The sequence below is a fragment of the Vicia villosa genome, linkage group LG3 (assembly GCF_029867415.1).
Source record: "Vicia villosa cultivar HV-30 ecotype Madison, WI linkage group LG3, Vvil1.0, whole genome shotgun sequence".
NCBI lineage: Eukaryota > Viridiplantae > Streptophyta > Magnoliopsida > Fabales > Fabaceae > Vicia > Vicia villosa.
Window position 1 is genome coordinate 202152141 of NC_081182.1, and position 27428 is coordinate 202179568.

Consider the following 27428-nt stretch of genomic DNA (forward strand, 5'->3'; position numbering starts at 1 on the left):
TGATATTTCATCTTTGGGGCCCCCCTCATGGCATCGCTGAAAGTAAGTGGGAAGATTAGTTTTCAGTCCAAACAGGATTTCTTATGCCACTTGTTCAATATATGAAACATAAGTGTAATAAAATAATGTTAATCTACAAAAACCATTTGGAGTTTGATTAACCTGTCTCAATTAAGCGATCGGACTTTAACAGAACAACATGAGATTATATATTATAAATAGATTAATAGATATTATAATGGCAGATTCAGAAAAGGGGGTTTAAATATGTCTTATGTTTTATGAAAATATGTGTGATTTTGGCATGTCTTATATGGTTGTTGTCTGTAACTTGTTTTCTTACAGTTCTGAAGTAGATAAAGTGGTAGATTCATGCACAGCTTGTGGTGTGACTCCAAAAGGAATTTGCAAAAATTGGTTGTATCAAGCATTATAGTCAGAATCAAGTGTTGGGTCATAGGATCATACGATCCTTTTTGTCACAGCTGCCGGAGCATGCTGCAATCGGAACACGGTCGTTTTTTGTTGTTGGTGTGGTCAGGATCGAGATTTCTGAGGAGGAACGAAACTTAGCAGGATACTATCAAGTGTATGTATATTTTCTTTTTTACTCATATTTTACATGTATGATCTTAACTCTTTCATTTACTCACAGTTAAGTGTATGTACATTTTCATTTTTACTCCTATTTTTTGCATCATGTTATTTGGTTGTATCTTGTTAGTTTTGCATTTGCAATATTACTTACTGGCACTGCTATGCATCAGTGTCTCATCATGACATTGTTGATGCAATTGGCCTTTATGTGTTCTATTATTATAAAATGAACACGATCAAACTTGACATGATATACATACTTATTTTAATGTCAGGTTTGTATTTGCTCACTCAAGGTGAGGTAGAATATTGTCAAATGCTTTTCTCCACCAATCCAAAGATGTCTGGGGAATATGCAGGCCTTCGTTGAGAGGTCCTTGACAAAATCAATGGAACAATCGTCCTATATTTTAGAAAAGGTCAGAGCATCCAGACCATGAGGAGTAGAGAGACATGCAGGCAAGACATTGCAGCAGAATCATCTTTTCATTGATTTCAAAAACACACTCGAAGTTTGAACCATTCTTTTGAGTTTAATTAGTAAAAATATATCACAGTAATAATGTCATTGCTAAGTGGTTCAAAATCAAAATGAAGGAGTTTTACAATATTTACATTGTAATAGGTTATTAGAAGGCTGTTATATAATTCTAAATCACTCCACACAGTTTCTATATCTTGCATCAAATTCTATTCTAATACACAATGGTTATTGAATTATTGAAAGAAGCAACCATGGGTTTAGTGTTGTTTTTGTTAACTTCTGATACACTAAACCTGCAACTATATGCCTAAGAGCACTTTTCATCAAATATACCTCATTCAGTTTTTACACAAGTCCTCTTAAGAAGATCTATGTTTTAAGTGTCACTTTTTATATTTTGGATCGCTAATCCTCTAATTCCATTATTTTAATATATTTTTTATAAAAGTTTTAATTGTTATTGTAATCATTTTTCACATTTTGTTCGAGTAAAAAAGTAAAACATTTTTCTTCAATACCTGAAACATAAATAAGTTATAGAATCAATGTTCATGTGCTTTGATCTTTTCATGAAAGACAAGATTGACAATAATATGCAAAGTACTTGGACTGTCAGTACAAAAGTGACTGCCTAACATGATTTTTACCCAAATCATGGAGGAGGAAAAAAATCACTACAGTTTTCTAGTTGCAACAACAATAGTATGATATTCAGCCTCATAAGATGAACAAGATACAATAGTTTTCTTCATATGACTCATCTAGTGCCAAAGACCTCCAATTCACACTTTTGCGAGAATAGAGAAAACCACAACCAGATGCATTCTTTAGAAATATGAGGACTATGTCTGTTATTCTGACATAGTTCGATTTGTTGAGATAACTGTTGGACAAATCTACCTCTCCAGTTGAGCAAATACAAACCTAAAATAAATGTAATAGAGACACTGTCACGCCTTATTGTTTTCATATATAACATAACAAAGCATTAACAATGGATATAATCAATGTTTGCTAAGGGACTACAATGTTTGCTCAATGACTAAAACTCACCGTATCAGCCTAACTGACTTCCAAGAAAAAATAGCAGCAATGGTAACACACAATTCAATCTTCATAGCGAGTTAGGCCACAGTTTGATAATTTCTGCATGTTCTGAATGTGGTAGCTGCAGTGAAATCCTGTATCCTGGACTCCTAGTAACCCTGTGATGCTTAAATAAAATATTTTATCTTGATAGCAGCATAAAGTAATTTAATACATGCAGAAAGAACATGAACAGAATAGAAAGCATGTCATGAATTGCATACAACAAACACTAGTTTCGACCATATATGTAAAAAATGAGCAAAAATGAAAACACATCAACTATCTAGCATGCTTGATGGGTAATATACTTTCAATTTGCATAAAAAAACAATTTTCACACTTCCTTTTGGTGATGCCATGAGGCTCAAAAAAGAAGAAACTCAAGGAATACACTGCATTTTGAAAGGCCTAGTAGGGGTCATTGAAATGAAAATAGTTTACCGAGTAAATGTATGATTTAGGTTCAATTACGAGCTAACCAATTAGAAACTATAACCAAAGATATGAAACTAAGAAGATTTCCTAGGTCGCTACAAATTTATTTGAAATTCATGTGTCAGAGAGGGACTAAATTAAGTTTGATAGTCCACAACATTAACTGAAGCAATTTTGAGTGGCATCATTAACAAGCTCCTTCCAACACAATTGATGCCAACACTATATAAATCCACAGGAGAGACAACACCATGAACAATAACTATATAATAGTTGTGTTAGGAAGAAAAGCACTTCAGGATTCAATGAAAGTCCCTTTGCATGACAGAGCTAACATTGATTAGGGACAGAAAGCGTACCTCTTTGTTTTAGCAAACATTGCTATTTCTTCTTCCCATCCGCTCCTGACAGAAAGAGATATTGTTGCTGGATCTACAAACGATGTAGACATAAAATGATAAACAGAGTTAACATATGAACACCATATCAGAAAAACATTATTCATGTGATAAAATGAGACAAATTTAAGACTCAAATAACTTAGATAGTCGACGACATTAATTATAGGAATAAGCCAACATCTTTTGAAATATCCTTCGCACAATAAGAAGCTATGTGTTTAACTACATGACAGGGAAAAGGTTCTAATGGACTAACATAAGGAAAAAACACCAGTTAAAGACAGTTAGATACACACAAAAATGTGAAAATGCAAAAATAAATGATATGTATTAGACAAATAGAATAGTGAAGAATTTAAACCATGGTAAAGAAGTTTGATACAGACAACACAATAACATATATATGAAGTCATATAGATAAAAAGAATACCTAACATATTTGGAGTCAGTGGTGTTTTCTCCTTTTCATCTGTTACTGGACTGTGTGGCAGGTTTTGAGGTGAATTTGGCTTCTTACAACAGCAAGATAGGGAAGAAGCAGGGGTGACACAAAATGTAGTTCTATGATTAAAATAAATGAGTTAGTGTTATAATATTGTATTTTGATGTTACTATTGAAATTGACAATAATTGATTATAAAATAATATGAAAGAAACAAAAAGAGAAATATTTGAAAGACTCACCCGAACAAGACTCATGTGATCAATTCATCATTAATAACTATGGAGGGAATGTGAGCAATCTTACGCCACTCTTTCCCCCGCTTTTTTCGCAAACTTGCTTCTAGTAATGGACAGCGAGTCACACTTAGTACTGAAAGTGAGGAAGGAAATCCTTTCTTTGGCAACGACTTGAGTTTGGGAGCGTTAATAATCTCAAGGTTTTGAAGAAAAGTGAGATGTTGAAGCCACTTCTCATCAATGCTTGTATCATTAAGACCACAAATGCACAATTTCTCAAGCGATGTAGGTAGCAGTGGCCCCATCAACATGTTCACCGTATCATCACCGTTAATTCGCAACACTGAAAGACAAGTGAGATGTTCCCAACTTGGCTCAGTATTCCACATAATCCCACCAACAGAGCCAACAGACAGTTTCTGTAAACTACTAGGCAACTCATCTATGACTAAAGATTGAAGGTTTGGTAGATTATCAATTTCCATTTCTCGAAGGCCAGCTAGACTGTTCATTGCTTCTGGTAGTGAATGAAGCTTCTCACACTTCCACATTGCAATATAACGAAGATTTGGAGTGGCCAATCCACCTGGGTTAAATGACTCCAATTCATTACAATCCCATATTTTGATGCTTCTAAGAAATGAGAGACTCTTTAGTGACACATCTTCTGCAATTGATATTGATTTCAGATTGTCACAACCCTCAATAAACAAACTCTTGAGGACAGGGAGAGCACCCAAGGTAAATGATGTCATTGAATTGCAGCTATAAGATATTTTCAATTCTTCAAGCGATGTGTAATTGGACAAGTATTCATGAGGAAGGAACTCTAGATTTTCACAGTTACTGATTATCAGAAATTTCAAGGTTTTTGGTAGACCATTTGTTGGAAAAGACATTGAAGATGGAATGCCGTCTATGGTCAGTTGTTGAAGAAGATTCAAAGGGAACATCAGTTGCCTAAATACAGGATCAGATAATGGAATTGATTGCACCAGTAAAGGACATTCTCTTAACTCAAGTTCAGTTAAGAAAGGAAATTTTTCAGTTATGTTTCCAGCAATGAGTTTCGGGCACTTTCTTAGCGATAAAGTTTTTAGATTAGGAAACGTTGTAGCCGTATCTTCAATCAAGTCCCATTCCTTCCACTCTTGCATATTCTCAAAGTGTAGACTCTCCAAAGAGGGAAATGGTTGAAACGAAGAATCACCACTTCCATAGAACTCAATACCAATTGTCTCCACTGATAGCATCCCTTCAATAATGAGTTCTTTCAGATTACCCAATTTCCCAAGGGATGGAAGCCCTAAACAATCATTACAATACGAGATCCTTAAATGCACCATGTTGCTAAATAAAGAATCACCTAACCAATTGGGGAAGTTGATTCCACCATAGCCTTTGATGGTGAGACTTTTCAAATTTGTTGAGGGTCGCAACTTTTCAAGCACATCACTTTGAACTTGTGGATCTAAAGTAGTACCATCACAATCCCATTCCAAAGTTAACTCATCTATTTGTTCTTTCATCTTTATATTGGCTCGATCTACTTCAAAGGGGTCATTAACATTTTGTAGCTGTGAGATTGAAAGTTTTCCATGTAGGTAGAGAAATTTTCCTAGCTCTGCAATATTCAATCCATCATTATGTTTGCTGACAACAAAGTCAGACAAAGTGTGGAGATTTTTTAGTTTTGCTATTTGTACGGGCATCTCCCTCAATGCGGTGTTACTTACATCAAGGTAGCGCAGATTAACCAATTTGCCCATGTCCTCCGGCAATTCAGTGAACCTTTTACAGCCCGCCAACAACAAGAATTGCAGATTGTAAAACTTGCATATTTCTGAAGGCAGACTCTCAATATTAGTGTGAGAAAGATTTAAGTACCGTATGTATAACAAATTTCCAATAGACTTGGGAACCTTGGTGATACTTCTGTAGCTTGACAGAGACAACACGCGTAATTTTTTCATCCTTGGAAGCAAGTCATGTAGTACCTTACTTGATAGCAAACAAAGAGGCAATTGTTCTTGTAATGGTAATGCTACAAAAGTAAACAGGTCGTTTGATTCATATAATCTATAAAATTTATCATATGAATCATATGCCTCTCTATTGTATGATAAGGTATGAACCCTATCATCATGTAGATTATGTTTGTCCATATTGATACAGTATGGAGATGAAACCTCTGTAGCCACATCATGGATTAAGTTATGCATTTCAAAGGTTCTTTCCTCATCATCACCAATAGATCGCTGATGTAATAACGACTTTGACACTAGCTCATCAAAGTATTCTTCTCCAACTTTTTCCTGATCTGTGGGCGATGATTCAAGTAAGCCTGCTGCAATCCACAACTGAACTACCATATTTTTTTCTAAGATGGACTTCTTTGGAAAAATTGAACAATATTGAAAACATTGTTTTAAAGGATTAGAAAGAAAATTGTAGCTCAGTTTGAGAGAAGCGTGCACCTCATTATCTACATCCCGAACATTACTTTTCAGCACATAATTCCAGTCCTTTTGGAACAATAAGATGCGAAGAAGAGGCCCATGTGTTACTGCAGCTAATGGTAATCCATCACACTTTTTAGCAATTTCCCTACCGATTTCTTCTAGATGGGATTGTTGTCGGTTGTGACATGGTCCAAATGCATATTTGGAAAATAAGGACCAACAATCTTCAATTTCCAAAGGTCTCAAATAGTGGACAAAAAGAAAGGGTTGCATGGATATTGCAATTCTTTCATCTCGTGTTGTGACAATGATCCTACTTCCTGTTTCCCAAGCATTAAAGTTATCCATCAGTAAGGTTGTCAAATTGACAAGTCTCGGGATCCACACACCATCAAGTACTATCAATTTTTTTGGATAAATGGTAGTGGCGTCAGTTGTATCATTTCTGGTTGTTTGTGAAGTAATAGATTCACGAATGGTTTTAAAAATATGCCCATAATTTGAGAACTCATCAACATGTTCGGAGAAATCTGCCCATACTTTTAACTCAAATTTGGCCTTAACTTGAGGATGATTGTAAAGGTGTTTAGCAAGGGCTGTTTTACCAACCCCTCCCATACCAACAATAGAAATCACTCTTATTTTACTATCACCATCATCACTAGACAACAAAAGGTGTTTAAGTTTCTGAATATCAGCGTCTCTTCCATAAATAGACGATTCATCATCCAAATTAGAATTGGAAAGACTTAATTCAGCTAGTTGTTCTCCTGAACTCAAGCCCAGTGAAATTTCAATTAAACTTTTCGTTTTATAATTAATCACATCAATTGCATGATTTAAACGAACAAGATTTTTGAGCAGATTAATATTAATTGGGGTATCATAGCTCAATGAAAATTCAAATTTGTCAAAGAAAGTAGCAAGATGAAAGACAGCATATCTGAGCGAATCCAGCGATAGATTGACAGCTGGAATAGGGATGAGTTTCTCCAGATCATGACAAAGTAGAACATCTTGAACATCCAACAGTGTTTTCTTCAAAAATGAAAAGTCATACCTGGAGTTATCGCCGAACTCAGTAAAAACATAGTTTTGTAACAACAGCTTCACAGAATTTGCGAGGAACAGCAGATTTTCTCTCTGAAATTGAATACCCTCCATTAGTTTCTTAGTTTGTAAGAAAGAAGAAAAAGAATAGCTTGAGAAGAAAGAAATCACAACAAAACTCTGATTCTCTCTCTTCAATTATTTTGGCAAGCAGCTCAAACGCCTAGTGGTAGTAATTAAATATTACAACAAAGTTATGTTGGAACATACACGCTTAGTTTCCACTTTCCACCAAAAAAGCCCTGCTATCACTTATAGTAATTTGAATTTGTTTGCACTTGTGTTTTTAATAAACAAAAGTTGAACAATAAAGAAGTAAAAGTAGTCAAGTGGGACAGTGGTGCTATTTTTATACTATTCTTGTGTACTGACTGTCCCATGCAGTATAGGAAATAGGGAGAGTTGGTTTCACATTGGTCAACGGATCCTACTAGGCAGTGTAACACTGATGCCATTATTTGTATCACTTTCTTCTCTTGTTTCATATTAGATTTTATGGCTATACAATCACCACCTTCTTTTTTCTCATTTCATTAAGGGTCAAACTGTTCGTCAATGGCTATAAATAGATATTGCAAACTTGAGGTAAAACAAGGCCATACACATGTTTATGATTTGCAACTGCATGACATGGGTCTCAGATTAGCACTGGACAACGGCAGAATTTTTTCAACAAATGAATGGTTCCAAGTAGAGGTTATTTTGAAAAATTTTAAGTGTTATAATTTTTTAAAAATTTTTTAGAAACTAAATTATTTTGTTCTAATACTTATAAAATTTTGTTATCGAGACTAAGTTGTGTGACGGAATCATTTGACTTTATCCGAATTAGTCATACGGCTTAACCAATAACTCTCTAGTGCGACCACATCAGTTCTAATATTATCAGGAGAAAATTAAATGTTATAATTATTTATATATCAAGTATGACTAAGAGTTTCATATTGAATAAAAATATGTATAATACTTGAAGATTTTGGCAGAAGAAGTAGTATCTAATTTCATCTGTGTTTGATCATAAGGCCAACGTAAAAATATATATAATACATAAGATTACATTACTATACCGGTTAACACTTAACCAGGTTCTAATAATATTTTTAATTTGATATATTTGAACAAATCGTCTTTTAGGCTACTGCTCATGTGAAAATAACAAGGCATCATGTGAAAAATTGTATTGTAGAACCAAAAGTACTAGAAAGAATCTTTTCAAATAACACCACCACAAAGCTTGGAAAAGTGCTTCTAGCATAAAAAGTCACCCTAAGTTTTCAAGAATAAGAATGGCATTAGAAATCACATAAAAATGCAGCTTATATGAAAACACTTCTCCTCTTTGATTTTCATGAGTAAGGATCCTCTACTGCATCCAACGCTATGCGGCAAACTAGTTTCTGCAAAATCAACTCTTGTAGATAATTGCTGCTTGTAGGAGTTGCTCAAGCAATTATCTTCTTTTCTGAGTCCTGTAACAAAACCAGAAGAGCTATGGGAGTAAATAATAGTCCAAATGCAAAGTGAAGTTACAGAAGTAATGTTAAAGATTGATCAAAGAGAAAATTTATACCTGAGCTGAGATGCCAGCCACTGCTTCCATCTTGGTTCCAGTTACACAATCACCCTTCAGTCCAAATGGGTATATTTTTACTGATTAATCTCATGTCCTCTTACAGGTCAAGAAAATGGTTCAAATTTGAGTGTGTTTGAAAATAACGAAAAAGATGAATCTGCTGCAATGTCAGCAACAGAGCTGGATATATTGTTGCTATGCTCAACTGAACTCTTGCCTGCATGGCTCGTTTTCTGAATGCATGAAATATAGGATGAATGCTCAACTTAACTTTTGTCGAGGACCTCTCAACGAAGGCCTGCATATTCCCATACATCATTCGGATTTGTGGAGAAAACCATTGGGCGAATCTACCTCCAGTTGAGAAAATACAAACCTGACATAAAAATAACATGTCAAGTTTGATGGTGTTCAATTTATAGTAGAACACACAGTAGCCCGAAGCAAACAATATTCGACATGGACAGTATTTTAGGCACTAATGATGATGGAGTTGGTCAGTGTTTAACAATGAACTAACATATATAGGACTCGGGGAAAATAAAACAAACAATCTAAATTACTATAACTCACTATTCCGGTTTTTCTAAAGGAACACAAACGGAGTACACGATAAAGCCTAACTAATTACCAACAAGAAAAACTACATGTCAAGCCTGGCCAATTGCATCAATCATGTCATTTCTTTTTGTATTGCTAAATTCAATTATTTCACGATTCACCTCATCATTCCTAATTGACTAACATAAGGAAAAAAAATCAATTCAAGACATTTGAATAAACACAAATATGGAAATGCATAAACAAATGATATGTATTAGACTAATAGAATATAGAGGAAGTTAAACCATGTTAAAAAAGGTTGATATACAGTCAACAATTAAAACCAACTCATTTAAATATATATGAAGTCATATAGACTAAAAGAACACCCAACATATTTGGAGTCAGTGGTGTTTTCTCTTTTTCATCATTCCTGAACAGTAAAACAATTTACTGAACTTGGTAGCAGGTTTTGAGGTGAATTTGCTTCTTACAGTAGCAAGATTGGGAAGATGCAGGGTGACACAAAATACAATAATTGTATTTCTACGTTACTATTGAAATTCACAATAATTGATGATAACATAATATGAAAGAAACAAAAAGATAAGTATTTGAAAGACTCACCAGAACAAGACTCAGGTGATCAATTCGTCATCAATAATTATGGAGGGAATGTGAGCAATCTTACGCCATTCTTTCCCCCACTTGTTCCGCAAAATTGCTTCCAATAATGGACAACGAGTCACACTTAGTATAGAAAGAGAGGAAGGAAATCCTTTCTTTGGCAACAACTTGAGTTTGGGAGCGTTAATAATCTCAAGGTTTTGGAGAGAAGTGAGATGCTGAAGCCACTTCTCATCAATGCTTGTATCATTAAGACCACAAATACACAGTTTCACAAGCGATGTTGGTAGCAATGGCCCCATCAACGTGTTCACCACATCATCACCGTTAATTCGCAACTCCGAGAGACAAGTGAGATGTTCCCAAGTTGGCTCAGTATTCCACATAATCCCACCAATAGGGCCAACAGACAGTTTCCGTAAACTGCTAGGTAACTCATCTATGACAAAAGATTGAAGATTTGGCAGATTATCAATTTCCATTTCTTGAAGGCCAGCTAGACTGTTCATTGCTTCTGGCAGTGAATGAAGTTTCTCACACTTCCACAGTGCAATATAAACAAGGTTTGGAGTTGCCAATTCACCTGGGGGAAATGACTCCAGTTCATTACAATCCCATATTTTGATGCTTCTAAGAAATGAGAGACTCTTTTCCGACTCGTCTTCTGCAATTAATATTGATTTCAGATTTATACAACCTTCAATAAACAGACTCTTGAGGACAGGGAGAGTGCCTAAGGTAAAAGATATCATTGAACTACAGCTATAAGATATTTTCAATTCCTCAAGTGATGTATAATTATGCAAGTAGTCATGAGTAAGGAATTCTAGATTCTCACAATTACTGATTATGAGAACTTTCAAGGTTTTTGGTAGACCGTCAGTTGGGAACGAAATTAGAGATGGAAAGCCGTCTATGGTCAAGTGTCTAAGAGGATTCAGAGGGAACATCAGTTGCTTGAATACATGATGTGATGATGGAATTGATTGCTCCAGCAGAGAACATTCTCTTAATACAAGTTCAGTTAAGGAAGAAAATTTGTCAATTATGTTTCCTACCATCAGTTTTGGGCACTTACTCAGTGACAAAGATTTTAAACTAGGAAACTCTGTAGCTGTACCAACAATCAAGTTCCATTCCTCCCACACTGGCATATCCTCAAATTGTAAAGTCTCCAAAGAGGGAAACAGTTGAAATGAAGAACTATCACTTCCATAGAACTCGAGACCAATTGTCTCTACTGATTGCATCCCTTCAATAACGAGTTCTTTCAGATTACCCAACTGTCCAAGGGGTGGAAGCCATAAACAATCAGTACAATTTGAGATCCTTAAATACACTATGTTGCTAAATAAAGAATCACCTAGCCAATTTGGAAAGCTGATTCCAGCATAGCCTTTGATGGTAAGACTTTTCAAACTTGTTGAGGGTTGCAATTTTTCAAGTACAACACTTTGAATTTGTAAATCTAAAAAAGTAATACCACAATCCCATTCCAAAGCTAACTCGTCTATTTGTTCTTTCATCTTTATATTGGCTCGATCTACTTCAGAGGGGTCATTAACATTTTGTAACTGTGAGATTGAAAGTTTTCCATGTAGATCCAGTTTTCCTAGATCTGCAATATTCAATCCACCATTATGTTTGCTGACAACAAAGTCAGACAAAGTGTGGAGATTTTCTAGTTTGGCTATTTGTACTGGCATCTCCCTCAATGCGGTGTTACTAATGTCAAGGATGCTTAGGTTGATCAATTTTCCCACGTCCTCCGGCAATTCCCTCAATGCGGTGTTACTAATGTCAAGGTGGCGCAATTTAATCAATTTTCCCATGTCCTTTGGCAATTCGGTAAACCTTTTACATCCTGCCAACAACAAAAACTGCAGATAGTAAAGCTTGCATGTTACAGAAGGCAACCTTTCAATATTTGTGTGAGAAAGATTTAAGTATTGCAAGTTTAACAAATTTCCAATAGAGTAGGGAACCTTGGTGATACTCTTGTAGTTTGACAGAGACAACACCAGTAATTGTCTCATCCTTGGAAGCAAGTCATTTAGTACCTTACTTGATAGCAAAGAAAGAGGCAATTGTTCTTGTAATGGGAATGCTAGAAAGATACGCAGACCTTTTACTCCCTGTAATTTATCAAATTTGTCATATGAATCATATGTCCCTCTAATGTATGAGAAATTGCGCATTTTATACTCTCGGTTATGTTTGTCCATATCGGTACAACATGGAGAAAAAACCTCTGAAGGTGTAACCTCTATAGTTAAATCATGGATGAAGTTGTGCATTCGAAAGTTTCTTTCATCATCACCAATAGATCGTCGATGTATCAAAGACCTTGACACTAGTTCATCAAAGTATTCTTCTCCAACTTTTTCTTGATTTGTAGACGAGAATCTTAGTAAGTCTGCTGCAATCCACAACTGAACTACCATCTTTTTTTCTAAGATGGACTTTTTTGGAAAAATTGAACAATATTGAAAACACCTTTTTAAAGGATCAGAAAGGAAATTGTAGCTTAATTTGAGAGAAGCTAGCACCTCATAAGCTGTTTCCTGAACGTGACTTTCTAGCACATAATTCCAATCATATGGGTCCAATGAGATGCGAAGAAGAGCCCCATATTCTACAGCAGCTAATGGTAATCCATCACACCTTTTTGCAATTTTTCTTCCAATTTCTTCATGTATTTCTTTTTTAATTGCGCCAATTCCTTCTGGATAGGATTGTTGATGTTCTCCAAATGCATGTTCGGCAAGTAAAGACCAACAATCTTCAACTTTCAAAGGTGTCAGATACTGGACAGAAAGAAAGGTACACATGGATATTGCAATTCTCTCATCTCGTGTTGTGACGATGACTCTACTTCCTGTTTCTCCGGCATTAAAGATATCCATGAGTAATGTCCAATTGACAAATCTCGCATCCCACACACCATCCAATACCAGTAAAAAGTTTGGGTAAAAGGTCTTGATTTCAGTTGTATCATTAGTGGTTGTTTGTGAAGTAATAGATTCAAGAGCGTTTTCAAAAACACTGAAATCATCATCATCATTTGAGAAATCTGCCCATACTTTTAACTCAAATTTGTCATTAACTTGAGGATGATTGTAAAGGTGTTGGGCAAGAGTTGTTTTACCAATCCCTCCCATACCGACAATAGAAATCACTCTTATTTTACTATCGCCATCACTATCTCTAGACAACAAAAGATGCTTAAGTTTCTCAATATCAGTGTCTCTTCCATATATAGTAGATTCATAACCAAGTTGTTTTCTTGAACTTAAGCCGTGTAATATTTGAATTAAACTTCCCGTTTTAGACTTAATCAGTGCAATGAAAAAAGTTAAACGAGAATGATTTTTGTTCTGGTTATCATCATACCGTAAAGAATGGTTTTCGTCAAGCAAATTGGCAACTTGAAAAACAGCACGCGTCAAGAAATTCAGCGATTTGTTGTTAGCTTGAGTGGTGACGAGTTTGTTGTTAGCATAGTAAAGTACATCTTCAAGATCCACCAGCGTTCTTTTCAGGTTTGTCAAGAGTGAAACATCAAGCTTCGTCTTCGGGAAGTTGTCTATAGAAACAATCTTTTGTATCAGCAGCTTGACAGAATTTGAGAGTGACAGGAGGGTTTCTGTCTGAATTGCATCCATTAGTTACTTTGTTTGTAAGAAAAAGAAGTTGAGAAAAAGAAATGACAACAAAATGAAGAATGCCTTTCTCTTTGATTTTTGAAAGTCGCCGGTGGTTGTTGAAAAGAGACTGTCAATCCAGATCAAGTGACTACCGAAGTGGACAGTTATTATTTGTTAAGCGAAGACTACAACGGTGGACCCTCTATGAAGGGATTTCTAGGAAGGCCCTCAGACCTGATCAAGTGGCCACCGAAGTGGACAGTTATTTGTCTTATGCACAAAACAAATATGCTCATTATTAAGACAACTAGCAAGTTGCACAAACAATATATAAATGTTGTTTACGTTACACTCATCAATTTTCTATAGATGGAAACTAAACCCAAACACACCTGACATGGATATTGAATCTATAGTTCATATAATAATCAAAATTTATCTTAGATAGGAAATCAAAATAATTGTTTCTTTGATATGATTGTTATTTAAAACAACCGCATTATTGTTGTTAGAATATTCAAGCTGCAATGATTATGGTTTTTAGTTGTATAAAAAGAAAATACATTATTTGTTGTCATAAAATGATTTTAGATTTTAAATGTTAAATTTTTATACCTGTTTAATTGGACTTATGTTTGAAAGATCGAGTAGAAGCATACTTGGTACCAAAGTTTTTTTACAGTGTAAATTTGAGATCCTTCTTTCAAGTTGTGATCGATCAACTTTATTTCAAAAATTAATTGCCGATGACAAAGATTTTTCACTTGGATAGTTTGGATGTATTGTTTCCCATGGCATTGTCATATGGAAGGCTGTGAATTGGTTACCATGGCTAGTGTATGAAAATGTAAATGAAAGTATAAATCCATCTAGCATTTTAGATACATGTAAGTCTAACAATATGCAGGTATCCTCAACAGCATCAACAATATTGTAGCACCTAGACTAGGCTGAGGAGTTTGCAGAAATATCTGATCAACAACATGCGGAGCAGCTTTCGGTTCCGCAGCTAGTTCAGTGGAAAAAATTGGTCCAACATGGTGAAGTGTTTTGAAATGGTCAGAAATCAATTCTCAATACTGTTATGTTTTCTTTTACACTGAATGGAACTACTAACCTGAGTTCTGATTTAAGGACATGTTTAGACGGATTGAAGGCACACTAGTGACATTTTTAAGGATCTAATATCCATGATGTAAACTCGTTTTCAAAGAGCTCCTCATTCAAGTTTACTCGGTTTTATATCACTTCACCATGCAAAACCAATTTTCTTCATTGGTACAAAAGCAAAGGATTATGTAGACAGTTAAGGTGAATATTGTTGCTAATGAGGATGAGCAAACTGCATCAACAATCTTGTAAACCACTAACTTAGCTTAGCATTTGATGGTTGTTATGTTGTCTAATAAGTACTAATGTGACATTAGTGATGTAGGTAGTGTGCAGTTTGCTTTATAGCTTTTGTAATCAAAATTTAGATATCATATGCACAATGCCATTTATAAATTAGAAAAGTGAATACACAATGGTATATATAATGATATTTTTTATATATGAAATGATCATAATAGATGATTGTGTTTACTCTATTTATTAGCTTGAGTTCATTAGAAGAAAATAGCTTGAGACAGATGAGTACTATTTTCTCATTGAATTCAACTACTTAGAAGGCTGCATTATCTTCTTTTTTTGTGCTAAAATTTAAGGTGATGTGACTGGTACCCTGACATCTTAGTACTCCAACAACATAAAATGAAAAAGTGGTAGTTCATACGCCACATCCTTTCCAAATTTATTGGGAGAAAATTGTATGTTATAATTGTTTTGTGAAATTTCTCTTATCCCAATAGTGCTATGGTGAGAGGTGTATTGGAAAAATTTGAAGTCCTGCATTAATTATAGATAGAAATTACAAAGAATTTATAGAGAAACAGCTTTTACTTTTTAAGCTAGTTTTGTAGAGAAGAATTAAGTCAAACTCTAGTTTTATTATGGACAGATATAGTTACAAAGGCATACATTGCATTCAAATCACAGGACACAGACACAGTGTTGGCTCAAACATCCTTTGCAAAAGGATGTCTAGAGAAAACCACTCAAACTTCAAATTTTATAAACCCACACATCTATTTGTCATGGTGCATTTCAAAATCTTCTCTCCTCCCCTGCTGCCCACATTGATTTCTTCTTTTCCTGTCGGCGATCTCTCTTTTAGGTCAGAATACTCCCCAAATAACGATTAAATTGCAAATGAATTTGCCATTGTTGTGAAAAACGATACCAATAACAAAGTATAATAGGGAATTAGAGAGGATAAGAAGAACACAATAATTGGTTATAACTGCTATTCTTTCACTTTCTCTTTGAACAAGATTACAAGTTTACAAGAATAACAAATAACCTCTCTCACCCTAAATTAGGATTTGCAGCTTTAGCAATGATGAGAGACTAGTATGCTAGTTATAATAAAACCTAACATACTAACTAATGGGCTTTTTCAGCAAGACCCATTACACAAGCCAACTTAATAAACAAGCTAACTTAACAAATTAGGGTTTAAACACTAAAACCTAATTTAACATGCTAACAACCCTAGCATCTTCGACACAAGCATGTGAACAACCTTCGACTTCATGCTTAACACTGTCGAACCAAGAAGCTACCCTTCGGCCATACTAGAGTTCGATCCAATATCTCACAGCCATAAATCAGTTAAAGTTTGTTATTCTGATATAGTTCAGATTTGTGGAAAAACTGTTGGACAAATCTACCTCTCCAGTTAAGCATATACGAACCTAAAATAAACATAATAGAGACACTGTCAAGACTTGTGGTTTTCATTTATAACAGAACAAAACATTAACAATGGAGATAATCAATGTTTGCTAAGGGACTATAATGTTTGCTCAATGACTAAAACTCACCATATCAGCCTAACTGACATCCAAGAAAAAATGGCAGCAACGATAACACACAATTCAATCTTCATAGCGAGTTAGGCCACAGTTTGATAATTTCTGCATGTTCTAAATGTGGTAGCTGCAGTGAAATCCTGTATCCTGGACTCCTAGTAACCCTGTGATGCTTAAATAAAATATTTTATCTTGATAGCAGCATAAAGTAATTTAATACATGCAGAAAGAACATGAACAGAATAGAAAGCATGTCGTGAATTGCATACAACAAACACTAGTTTCGACCATATATGTAAAAAATGAGCAAAAATGAAAACACATTAACTATCTAGCATGCTTGATGGGTAATATACTTTCAATCTGCATAAAAAAACAATTTTCACACTTCCTTTTGGTGATGCCATGAGGCTCAAAAAAGAAGAAACTCAAGGAATACACTGCATTTTGAAAGGCCTAGTAGGGGTCATTGAAATGAAAATAGTTTACCGAGTAAATGTATGATTTAGGTTCAATTACGAGCTAACCAATTAGAAACTATAACCAAAGATATGAAACTAAGAAGATTTCCAAGGTCGCTACAAATTTTTTTGAAATTCATGTGTCAGAGAGGGACTAAATTAAGTTTGATAGTCCACAACATTAATTGAAGCAATTTTGAGTGGCATCATTAACAAGCTCCTTCCAACACAATTGCTGCCAACACTATATAAATCCACAGGAGAGACAACACCATGAACAATAACTATATAATAGTTGTGTTAGGAAGAAAAGCACTTCAGGATTCAACGAAAGTCCCTTGCATGACAGAGCTAATATTGATTAGGGACAGAAAGCGTACCTCTTTGTTTTAGCAAACATTGCTATTTCTTCTTCCCATCCGCTCCTGACAGAAAGAGATATTGTTGCTGCTATCTTTTTGCAAGCCATCAATTACACTTGAAGCCCCTACGAGATCTGCAAACGATGTAGAGATAAAGTAATTCGAAGACAAACTACGCTACCAAATCTGGTAGATAAACTGGTAAACAACAACAGCATAGGGATGACGTGAGATAAAATCCGAATTGACTAATCACCAACAAGAATAGCTGCATTACAATGACCTATGCTACTGCAACGTGTCAGGCAAGTTATTTTCTTGTAATAGACTCAACCTGATAAATAGAGTCAACATATTAACACCATATCAGAACAACATTATTCATGTGATAAAATGGGACAAATTTAAGACTCAAATAATTTAGATGGTTGACGAAATTAATTATAGGAATAAGCCAACATCTTTTGAAATATCCTTCGCAACAGAAGACACGCCAAAATAAAATATATTTTAAACAAAACTGAAAGGTTACAATAAGAAGCTATGTCTTTAACTACATGACAGGGAAAAAGTTCTAATTGACTAACATAAGGAAAAAACATCATTTAAAGACAGTTAGAGACACACAAAAATGTGAAAATGCATAAATAAGTGATATGTATTAGACAAATAGAATAGTGAAGAACTTAAACCATGGTAAAGAAGTTTGATACAGACAACACAATAACATATATATGAAGTCATATAGATAAAAAGAATACCTAACATATTTGGAGTCAGTGGTGTTTTCTCCTTTTCATCTGTTCCTGGACAGAAAAGCAATTACTGGACCTGGTGGCAGGTTTTGAGGTGAATTTGGCTTCTTACAACAGCAAGATAGGGAAGAAGCAGGGGTGACACAAAATGTAGTTCTATAACCAAAGATACGAATCTAAGAAGATTTCCAAGGTGGCTACAAATTTATTTGAAATTCATACTCCAAAGAGGGACATAAAAAGCTCACCAAATTAAGTTTGATAGTCCACAGCACTAACTGAAGCAATTTTGAGTAGCATTTTAACATGCTCCTTCCCGATACAATTGATGCCAAAATCATTCCGTTTCCTAAAATAGCAGATTTGTACCTCATTTTCTAAATCCTGCATGATACTTGAAAAGAGGCTAGAGTAAATAATAACAACATATAAATCTACGGGAGAGACAACTCATGAACAAAAACTATATCAAATTAAATTGAGGGAGGGAGAAAAACACGATAGTTGTGTTAGGAAGAAAGACACTTCAGGATTCAACAAAAGTACCTTGCATGACAGACCTAATACAGATTAGGGACAGAAAGAGTACCTTTCTGTTTTGGCCAATATTGCGATTTCTTCTTCTCATCCGCTCCTGGCAGAAAGCAATGTCGCTGCTGCCATCTCTGGGCAAGCAATCAATCACACTTAAGCGCTTGGTAGATCTGCAAACAATATAGAGATAAAATATATTCAAGACAAGGACTAAGCCACCAAATCTGGTAGGTAAATTGCTAAACAACTAAACATATAGCTTTCAAAAATAAAATTTAGAATAAATGACCTCCATAGAGATACTGTGTCTAACTTGATGGTGTTCAATTATTATAGGACAAAGTTCTAATTGACTAACATAAGGAAAAAAAAATCAATTCAAGACATTTGAATAAACACAAATATGAAAATGCATTAACAAATGATATGTATTAGACTAATAGAATAGAGAAGAATTTAAACCGTGTTAAAAAAGTTTGATACAATCAAGGCATTAAAACAAACAAATTTTAAATATATACGAAGTCATATAGACTAAAAGAACACCCAACATATTTGGAGTCAGTGGTGTTTATCTCTTGTTTCATCGTTCCTGAACATTAAAACAATTTACTGAACTTGGTAGCATGTTTTGAGGTGAATTTTGCTTCTTACAATAGCAAGATTGGGAAGAAGCAGGGTGACACAAAATACATTTCTATGATTAAAAGAAATGAGTTAGTGCTAGTGCTATTATATTGTATTTCTATGTTACTATTAAAATTCACAATAATTGATGATAACATAATATGAAAGAAACAAAAAGAGAAGTATTTGAAAGACTCGCCAGAACAAGACTCAAGTGATCAATTCATCATCAATAATTATGGAGGGAATGTGAGCAATCTTACGCCATTCTTTCCCCCATTTTTTCCGCAAATTGCTTCCAATAATGGACAACGAGTCACACTTAGTACAGAAAGAGAGGAAGGAAATCCTTTCTTTGGCAACAACTTGAGTTTGGGAGCGTTAATAATCTCAAGTTTTCGAAGAGAAGTGAGATGCTGAAGCCACTTCTCATCGATGCTTGTATCATTGAGACCACAAATGCACAATTTCACAAGCGATGTAGGTAGCAATGGCCCCATCAACATGTTCACCGTATCATCACCGTTAATTCGCAACACTGAAAGACAAGTGAGATGTTCCCAACTTGGCTCAGTATTCCACATAATCCCACCAACAGAGCCAACAGATAGTTTCTGTAAACTACTGGGCAACTCATTTATGACTAAAGATTGAAGGTTAGGTAGATTATCAATTTCCATTTCTCGAAGGTCAGCTAGACTGTTCATTGCTTCTGGTAGTGAATGAAGCTTCTCACACTTCCACATTGCAATAAAGCGAAGATTTGGAGTGGCCAATCCACCTAGGGTAAATGACTCCAATTCATTACAATCCCATATTTTGATGCTTCTAAGAAATGAGAGACTCTTTAGTGACACATCTTCTGCAATTGATATTGATTTCAGATTGTTACAACCCTCAATAAACAGACTCTTGAGGACAGGGAGAGCACCCAAGGTAAATGATGTCATTGAATTGCAGCTATAAGATATTTTCAATTCTTTAAGCGATGTGTAATTGGACAAGTATTCACGAGGAAGGAACTCTAGATTTTCACAGTTACTGATTATCAGAAATTTCAAGGTTTTTTGTAGACCATTTGTTGGAAAAGACATTGAAGATGGAATGCCGTCTATGGTCAATTGTTGAAGAAGATTCAAAGGGAACATCATTTGCCTGAATACATGATCAGATAATGGCATTGATTGCACCAGTAAAGGACATTCTTTTAACTCAAGTTCAGGTAAGAAAGGAAATTTTTCAGTTATGTTTCCAGCTATCAGTTTCTGGCACTTTCTTAGCGATAAAGTTTTTAGATTAGGAAACGTTGTAGCCGTATCTCCAATCAAGTCCCATTCCTTCCACTCTTGCATATTCTCAAAGTGTAGACTCTCCAAAGAGGGAAATGGTTGAAACGAAGAATCCCCACATCCATAGAACTCAATACCAATTGTCTCCACTGATTGCATCCCTTCAACAACGAGTTCTTTCAGATTACCCAATTTTCCAAGGGATGGAAGCCCTAAACAATCATTACAATTCGAGATCCTTAAATGCACCATGTTGCTAAATAAAGAATCACCTAACCAATTTGGGAAGCTGATTCCACCATAGCCTTTGATGGTGAGACTTTTCAAATTCGTTGAGGGTTGCAACTTTTCAAGTACAACACTTTTAATTTGTGAATCTTGAAAAGCACTACTACAATCCCATTCCAAAGATAACTCGTCTATTTTTTCTTTCATCTTTATATTGGCTCTATCTACTTCAAAGGGGTCATTAACATTTTGTAGCTGGGAGATTGAAAGTTTTCCATGTAGGTGGGGAAGTTTTCCTAGCTCTGCAATATTCAATCCACCATTATGTTTGCTAACAACAAAGTCGGACAAAGTGTGAAGATTTTCTAGTTTGGCTATTTGTACGGGCATCTCTCTCAATGCGGTGTTACTAACGTCAAGGTACTGCAGATTAATCAATTTTCCCATGTCCTCCGGCAATTCGGTGAACCTTGCACAGCCTGCCAACAACAAGAACTGCAGATGGTAAAGCCTGCACGTTTCAGAAGGGAGCCTTTCAATATTAGTGTGAGAAAGATTTAAGTACCGCAGGTCTAACAAATTTCCAATAGACTTGGGAACCTTGGTGATACTCTTGTAGCTTGACAGAGACAGCATGCGTAATTGTTTCATTTTTGGCAGCAAGTCATGCACTACCTTGTTAGATAGCAAACCAAGAGGCAATTGTTCTTGTAATGGGAATGCTAGAAAGGTACGCAGACCTTTTACTCTGTATATTTTATCAAATTTGTGATATGAATCATATCTCCCTATATTGTATGAGAAATTTTGCATCCTATCATCTAGGTTATGTTTGTCCCTACCGATACAATATAAAGAATAAACTTCTGTAGTAAAATCATGGATGAAGTTGTGCATTCCAAAGTTTATTTCCTCATCACCAATAGACCACCGATGTATCAATGACCTTGACACTAGTTCATCAAAGTATTCTTCTCCAACTTTTTCTTGATCTGTGGACGATGATTCAAGTAAGCCTGCTGCAATCCATAAATGAACTACCATCTTTTTTTGTAAGATGGACTTCTTTGGAAAAATTGAACAATATTGAAAACATCGTTTAAAGGATCAGAAAGAAAATTGTAGCTCAATTCGAGAGAAGCATGCACCTCATAAGCTGTAACCCGAACATGACTTTCTAGCACATAAATCCAAGAATACGGGTTTGACCAGATGCGAAGAAGAGCCCCATGTGCTACTGCAGCTAATGGTAAACCATGACACTTTCTTGCAATTTTCCTGCCAAATTCTTCTAGAGTGGATCGTTGGTGGTAGTTACGTGTTCCAAATGCATGTTCGGCAAGTAAAGACCAGCAATCTTCAAATTTCAAGGGTCTCAGATAGTGGAGAGAAAGAAAGGTTTGCATGGATAGTGCAACTCTTTCATCTCTTGATGTTACAATGACCTTACTTCCTGATTCCCCAGCATTAAAGATATCCATAAGTAATGTACAATTGACAGATCTTGCATCCCACACACCATCCAATACCAGCAAAAAATTAGGGTAAATGGTACTTGTATCATTACTTGTGGTTGTTTGTGAAGTAATAGATTGAAGAATGTTTTCAAAAACACTGAAATCATCCACATCAGTTGAGAACTCTGCCCATAGTTTTAACTCAAATTTGGCCTTAACTTGAGGATGATTGTAAAGGTGTTTAGCAAGGGCTGTTTTACCAATCCCTCCCATACCAACAATAGAAATCACTCTACTATCAGTAGACAACAAAAGACGTTTCAGTTTCTGAATATCAGCGTCTCTTCCATAAATAGAAGATTCATCATCACCAAGTTGTTCTCCTGAACTTGAGCCTTTTAATATTTGAATTAAATTTACCGTTCTAGACTTAATGAGTTGAATGAAAAAAGTTAAACGATAATGAATTTCGAGGTGCTTAGCATTAAGTACGTTAGCATACCTTAAAAAATCAGTGTCTTCAAGCAAATTGGCAAATTTAAGAACATCACGTCTCAGCAAATCCAGCAGTTTGTTGTTAGGTTGACTAGGGATGAGTTTGTTGTTAGCATAATAAAGAGCATCTTGAAGATCCACCAGTATTTCCTTCGCCGTTTTGGAAAGCTTAGTACCAACAATCTTTTCTAACAACACCTTCACAGAGCTCGAGAGTGACAAGAGTTTTTCTCTCTTGATGGCCTCCATTACTTACTTTGTTTGTAAAAACAAGAAGATGAAAAAGAATAGATTCAGAAAAAGAAAGGATTTGTTCCCACCCAACTCACACGCTCCTTATAGTATAATCACTTTAACAGATTTGTTCGCCACTTTCACTTTATTTGGGATAAAGAAAAAGTGAAATGAAATAAATAATAGAAAGAATGAAAATTGTTAGAAAGTATGCTGATTTTCGGAGAAGGATTTACTGACTTTGATTTTGGTGACTTTATGTGACTTTTGTTATAGGAGTATTTGATAAAGGAGAAAATAGAAAAAGAAAAAAAAAAGGAGGGAAATGGAATGGGAAAGAGTGTGTTTTTTTCTAGTGTGTGAGATACTGAAGTTACGTCACCGAAATTCAATCCTATTTTTCGTTCAACAAGGATATCAGTGATATTATCCACCTACGCATCATGTTTATTTCTGTGTAGATATTACTTTTTTGAGGATATATTGTTCTTTGCAAAACCAACTAAATCAGAGTCTACAACAGATGTTGCATCTCCTCAGGTTTCACCTATTCCTCTTTTTAGAACACATGTATGTATTTGAGTAGATGTGTTCACAAACCTCCACAGTCACAGACATTGTTCTTAGAAATTTGGGTGATTTAGTTCAAGAGACAACCTCTATTAAAGTTTTGAGTGAAAATGTGATGTTCAATTGCACTTATGTGGTTGATCAAAAGCCATAGTCAAAAGCCAGGTGTGATGATTATGAACTTCCCTCATGACCCAACAATAATAAACTATTTTGATTGCCCTATTACAATTTAAGAACAAATTACTTGTTCATAAAAGTCAAACACAAAATGACTGATAGTGTTCAAAGGCATACATTGCATTCAAAACATTAGGATTCAGACACAGTGTTGGCTCAAACATTCATTTGCAAGCTCTAGAAAGAATCTTTTCAAATAACACCACCACATAAGCTTGGAAAAGTGCTTCTAGCATAAAAAGTCACCCTAAGTTTTCAAGAATAAGAATGGCATTAGAAATCACATAAAAATGCAGCTTATATGAAAACACTTCTCCTCTTTGATTTTCATGAGTAAGGATCCTCTACTGCATCCAACGCTATGCGGCAAACTATCTTCTTTTCTGAGTAGATAATTGCTGCTTGTAGGAGTTGCTCAAGCAATTATCTTCTTTTCTGAGTCCTGTAACAAAACCAGAAGAGCTATGGGAGTAAATAATAGTCCAAATGCAAAGTGAAGTTACAGAAGTAATGTTAAAGAATAAAGATTTATCAAAGAGAAAATTTATACCTGAGCTGAGATGCCGGCCACTGCTTCCATCTTGGTTCCGGTCACACAATCACCCTTCAGGCCCCTGGTTGATCTGCAAAGGGCTAAAGAATAAAAATAACAATGGTTTGCAACATTCATTAGGTAGTTGTAGTTCATCAGAATCATTAGAGGTTGTCGTCAAGAACCCTGGTGTCAAGTCTTGTTGTTTCCATCGGGAGTATCTTTGTATCTACAGTGTTGTGCAGCTTACCTGTTGGAGTTGCAAACGATTTGTGAGCATTGTTTTGATATTCTAAAATCTAGAAATTGCCAATTCAGTAATGGCCAAAAAGAAATATTAGAATGAAAATTATATAACAGTCTAATAACCTATTACTATGTAAATATTGTAAAATTCCTTCATCCTAATTTTGAACCACTTAGCAGTGACTCTACTGTGATATATTTTTACTAATTAAACTCATGTCCGTCAAGAAAATGGTTCAAATTTTAGTGTGTTTGAAAACAACGAAAAAGATGAATCTGCTGCAATGTCAGCAACAGAACTGGATATATATTGTTGCAATGCTCAACTGAACTCTTGCCTGCATGGCTCGTTTTCTGAATGCATGAAATATAGGATGAATGCTCAACTTAACTTTTGTCGAGGACCTCTCAACGAAGTCCTGCATATTCCCATACATCATTCGGATTTGTGGAGAAAACCATTGGGCGAATCTACCTCCAGTTGAGAAAATACAAACCTGACATAAAAATAACATGCCAAGTTTGATGGTGTTCAATTTATAGTAGAACACAACAGTAACCAGAAGCAAACAATATTAGACATGGACAGTATTTTAGGAATTATAGGTACCGTTATGCATTCAATATTTTTTCTAAAGGGCAATGTGCATCTGATATCTAGATTTTGAGTAAGGTATAAAGCAAACTGCACACTATCTATATCAGAATTGTCACATTAATACTTACTTGACAACATAATAATATCATCAAATGCTTAGCTAAGCTAGTGGCTTACCGCTTACCAGATTGTTGGTGCAGATAAAACGCCATTTGATCATCCTTATAAGCAACATTATTCACCTTATTTGTCTATAGAATCCTTCACTTTTGTACTGATGAAGAAAGTTGGTTTTGCAGGGTGAGGTGATATTAAACCGAGTAAACTTGAATAAGGAGCTCTTGGACAACGAGTTTACATTATCGGATATTAGTTTACAATGTCACTTTTTACTATTAAGTTAGTTTTGTAGGAATGAGTTAGATCAAACTCTAATTCTGTTATAAACAGATAATTACAAAGGCATACATTGCAGTCAAATAATCATAGAGATACAGAGAGAAAGTGTTTGCTCAAACATCCATTTGCAATCTCTACCTTAAAAACTTGTACTATTTAACAAATTAAAACGCATTACTATAGTAGTTAACACTTAACAAGTTTTGCTGACCTCTAGGAGAGTGATTTGCTTGCCTTGACATCTCAGCTAAGATTGGAGCTATTGAAAACAGGTATAGCGGTTTGAAAGTCGCCATATTGGAGTCTTTAACTTCTGACTTGTTTGTTTGAAAGTTGCCATATGGATTTTGATTCTCCTGACTTGCCAAGCAACCTTTCCAAGCTTTTGGGTGTTATTGTGATACATTTCAAAATCTTCTCTTAAGTTCTTCAACTTTTTCTCTCCTCCTCCTCTTCCCATATCCATCATCCAAACTAAGCAACTCACCAATCACCATCATCTCTGCTGCTTCCTTTAGTTATATTCTATGTGTCATGGAACATTTCAAAATCTTTTCTCGCATCCTTCAATGTCTTCTCCTCCTCCTCCTCTGATTTTCCTGTCAGCGATCTCTCTTTTACAAAAGGCCTGAATGGTAACACGCAAATCAATCTTCGTAGCGAGTTAGGCAACGATTTTGATAATTTCTGCATGTTCTGAATGTGTTTTACTTTCTACTTGGCTCAATTCTGACTCTTAACGTGGTAGCTGCAATGAAATCCACTATTAGACTTCATGGTTGTCATTGAAAAGCTGGTGGAAATAAATGTAATGTATTTGAATAAATTCAGTACACAGATTTATTTTAGAAAACATTTATCCTGGACTCTTAGTAACTCTGTGAGGCTAAAATAAAATATTTTATCTTTATAGAAACATAAAGTAATTTAATACATGCAGAAAGAACATGAAAAGAAGAGAAAGCGTGTCGTGAATTGCATACAACATACACTAGTTTAGACCATACATGTAAAAAATGAGCAAAAATGACAATGTATCAGCTATCTAGCATGCTTGAGGGATAATATACTTTCAATTTGCATAAAACACAATCTCCACACTTCCTGTTGGTGATGCCATGAGGGTCAAAAAGAAGAAACTCAAGTCCCAGTAGGAGTCATTGTAAATTAAAATAGTTCACCAAAAGTAAATGCATGATTTAGGTTCAATTACAAGCCATTGATGAAACTAGTGATTTATCTACATTAGAACGGTAAGATAACTAGTTAAAACTATTACCAAAGATACGAAACTAAGAGGGACATAAAAAGCTCACTAATTTATGTTTGATAGTCCACAGCATTAACTGAAGCAATTTTGAGTAGCATCTTTAACAACCACCTTCCCAACACAATTGATGCCAAAATCACTAGTTTTCCTAAAACAGCAGATTTCTAAATCCTGCATCAAACTTGAAAAGAGACAAGAGTAAACAATAACAGCATATAAACCAACGGGAGAGACAACTCATGAACAAAAACTATATAAAACTAAACTGAGGGAGGGAGAAAAGCACCATCGTTGTGCTAAGAAGAAAGGGACTTCAGGCTTCAACAAAAGTCCCTTGCATGAATGAGCTAACCAATATTGGTATTCTCCTTCTCATCCGCTCCTGACAGAAAGAGATGTCGCTGCTGCCATTTTCGTGCAAGCCATCAATTACACTTGAAGCCCTTGGTAGATCTGCGAACAATGTAGAGATAAAATAATTTTAAGACAAAGACTAAGCCACCAAATCTGGTAGATAAGCTGGTAAAATACTACACATATAGTTTCCGAATAAAACCTGAAGCAATAGAGTTAGGCTTGGATGAGATTTAACACACTGACAAGTGCTTTGAGGGCAGATAAGGCCTAAAA

At 35.2% G+C, this 27428-nt stretch overlaps 4 protein-coding genes across 6 annotated transcripts; all 4 read right to left on the minus strand.

Moving 5' to 3' along the window:
* Nucleotides 1–1198: 1198 nt before the first annotated feature.
* LOC131593311 (putative disease resistance protein At3g14460) lies at nucleotides 1199–7439 on the minus strand. Of its 2 annotated transcripts, none has more exons than XM_058865770.1 (5): nucleotides 3691–7439; nucleotides 3437–3567; nucleotides 2965–3037; nucleotides 2135–2294; nucleotides 1199–2005 (listed from the first exon to the last, which is right to left on the minus strand). In XM_058865770.1, the coding sequence occupies exon 1, from the start codon at nucleotides 7311–7313 to the stop codon at nucleotides 3702–3704; it is 3612 nt and encodes a 1203-aa protein (XP_058721753.1). In that variant the 5' UTR covers nucleotides 7314–7439; the 3' UTR covers nucleotides 1199–2005; nucleotides 2135–2294; nucleotides 2965–3037; nucleotides 3437–3567; nucleotides 3691–3701. The 2 variants fall into 2 exon arrangements, with proteins under 2 accessions (XP_058721753.1, XP_058721752.1); XM_058865769.1 differs by having other exon boundaries at nucleotides 1204–2005; nucleotides 2135–2286.
* A 604-nt stretch (nucleotides 7440–8043) lies between these two features.
* LOC131593310 (putative disease resistance RPP13-like protein 1) lies at nucleotides 8044–13887 on the minus strand. 2 transcript variants are annotated; one of them, XM_058865768.1, is made up of 3 exons: nucleotides 10003–13887; nucleotides 8830–9208; nucleotides 8044–8728 (listed from the first exon to the last, which is right to left on the minus strand). In XM_058865768.1, exon 1 carries the CDS (start codon nucleotides 13665–13667, stop codon nucleotides 10014–10016), a length of 3654 nt encoding a protein of 1217 aa, XP_058721751.1. In that variant the 5' UTR covers nucleotides 13668–13887; the 3' UTR covers nucleotides 8044–8728; nucleotides 8830–9208; nucleotides 10003–10013. The 2 variants fall into 2 exon arrangements, with proteins under 2 accessions (XP_058721751.1, XP_058721750.1); XM_058865767.1 differs by having other exon boundaries at nucleotides 8830–13887.
* A 1663-nt stretch (nucleotides 13888–15550) lies between these two features.
* Nucleotides 15551–27427, minus strand: LOC131593313 (putative disease resistance protein At3g14460). Its single transcript, XM_058865773.1, has 11 exons — nucleotides 27355–27427; nucleotides 27085–27251; nucleotides 26845–26969; nucleotides 25314–26276; nucleotides 24304–25028; nucleotides 18729–24195; nucleotides 18388–18523; nucleotides 18146–18295; nucleotides 17403–17718; nucleotides 16574–16725; nucleotides 15551–16444 (listed from the first exon to the last, which is right to left on the minus strand). The coding sequence occupies exon 6, from the start codon at nucleotides 21859–21861 to the stop codon at nucleotides 19537–19539; it is 2325 nt and encodes a 774-aa protein (XP_058721756.1). The 5' UTR covers nucleotides 21862–24195; nucleotides 24304–25028; nucleotides 25314–26276; nucleotides 26845–26969; nucleotides 27085–27251; nucleotides 27355–27427; the 3' UTR covers nucleotides 15551–16444; nucleotides 16574–16725; nucleotides 17403–17718; nucleotides 18146–18295; nucleotides 18388–18523; nucleotides 18729–19536.
* LOC131659741 (putative disease resistance RPP13-like protein 1) lies at nucleotides 21967–23018 on the minus strand. Its single transcript, XM_058928892.1, has 2 exons — nucleotides 22018–23018; nucleotides 21967–21973 (listed from the first exon to the last, which is right to left on the minus strand). Exons 1-2 carry the CDS (start codon nucleotides 23016–23018, stop codon nucleotides 21967–21969), a joined length of 1008 nt encoding a protein of 335 aa, XP_058784875.1.
* Nucleotide 27428: the final 1 nt, after the last annotated feature.

Excerpts from the sequence above, each read along its gene's own strand:
- LOC131593310 (XM_058865768.1), bottom strand. The coding sequence starts at position 13,667 with ATGGATGCAATTCAGACAGAAACCCTCCTGTCACTCTCAAATTCTGTC.
- LOC131659741 (XM_058928892.1), bottom strand. The coding sequence starts at position 23,018 with ATGGAGGCCATCAAGAGAGAAAAACTCTTGTCACTCTCGAGCTCTGTG.
- LOC131593313 (XM_058865773.1), bottom strand. The coding sequence starts at position 21,861 with ATGGTAGTTCATTTATGGATTGCAGCAGGCTTACTTGAATCATCGTCC.
- LOC131593311 (XM_058865770.1), bottom strand. The coding sequence starts at position 7,313 with ATGGAGGGTATTCAATTTCAGAGAGAAAATCTGCTGTTCCTCGCAAAT.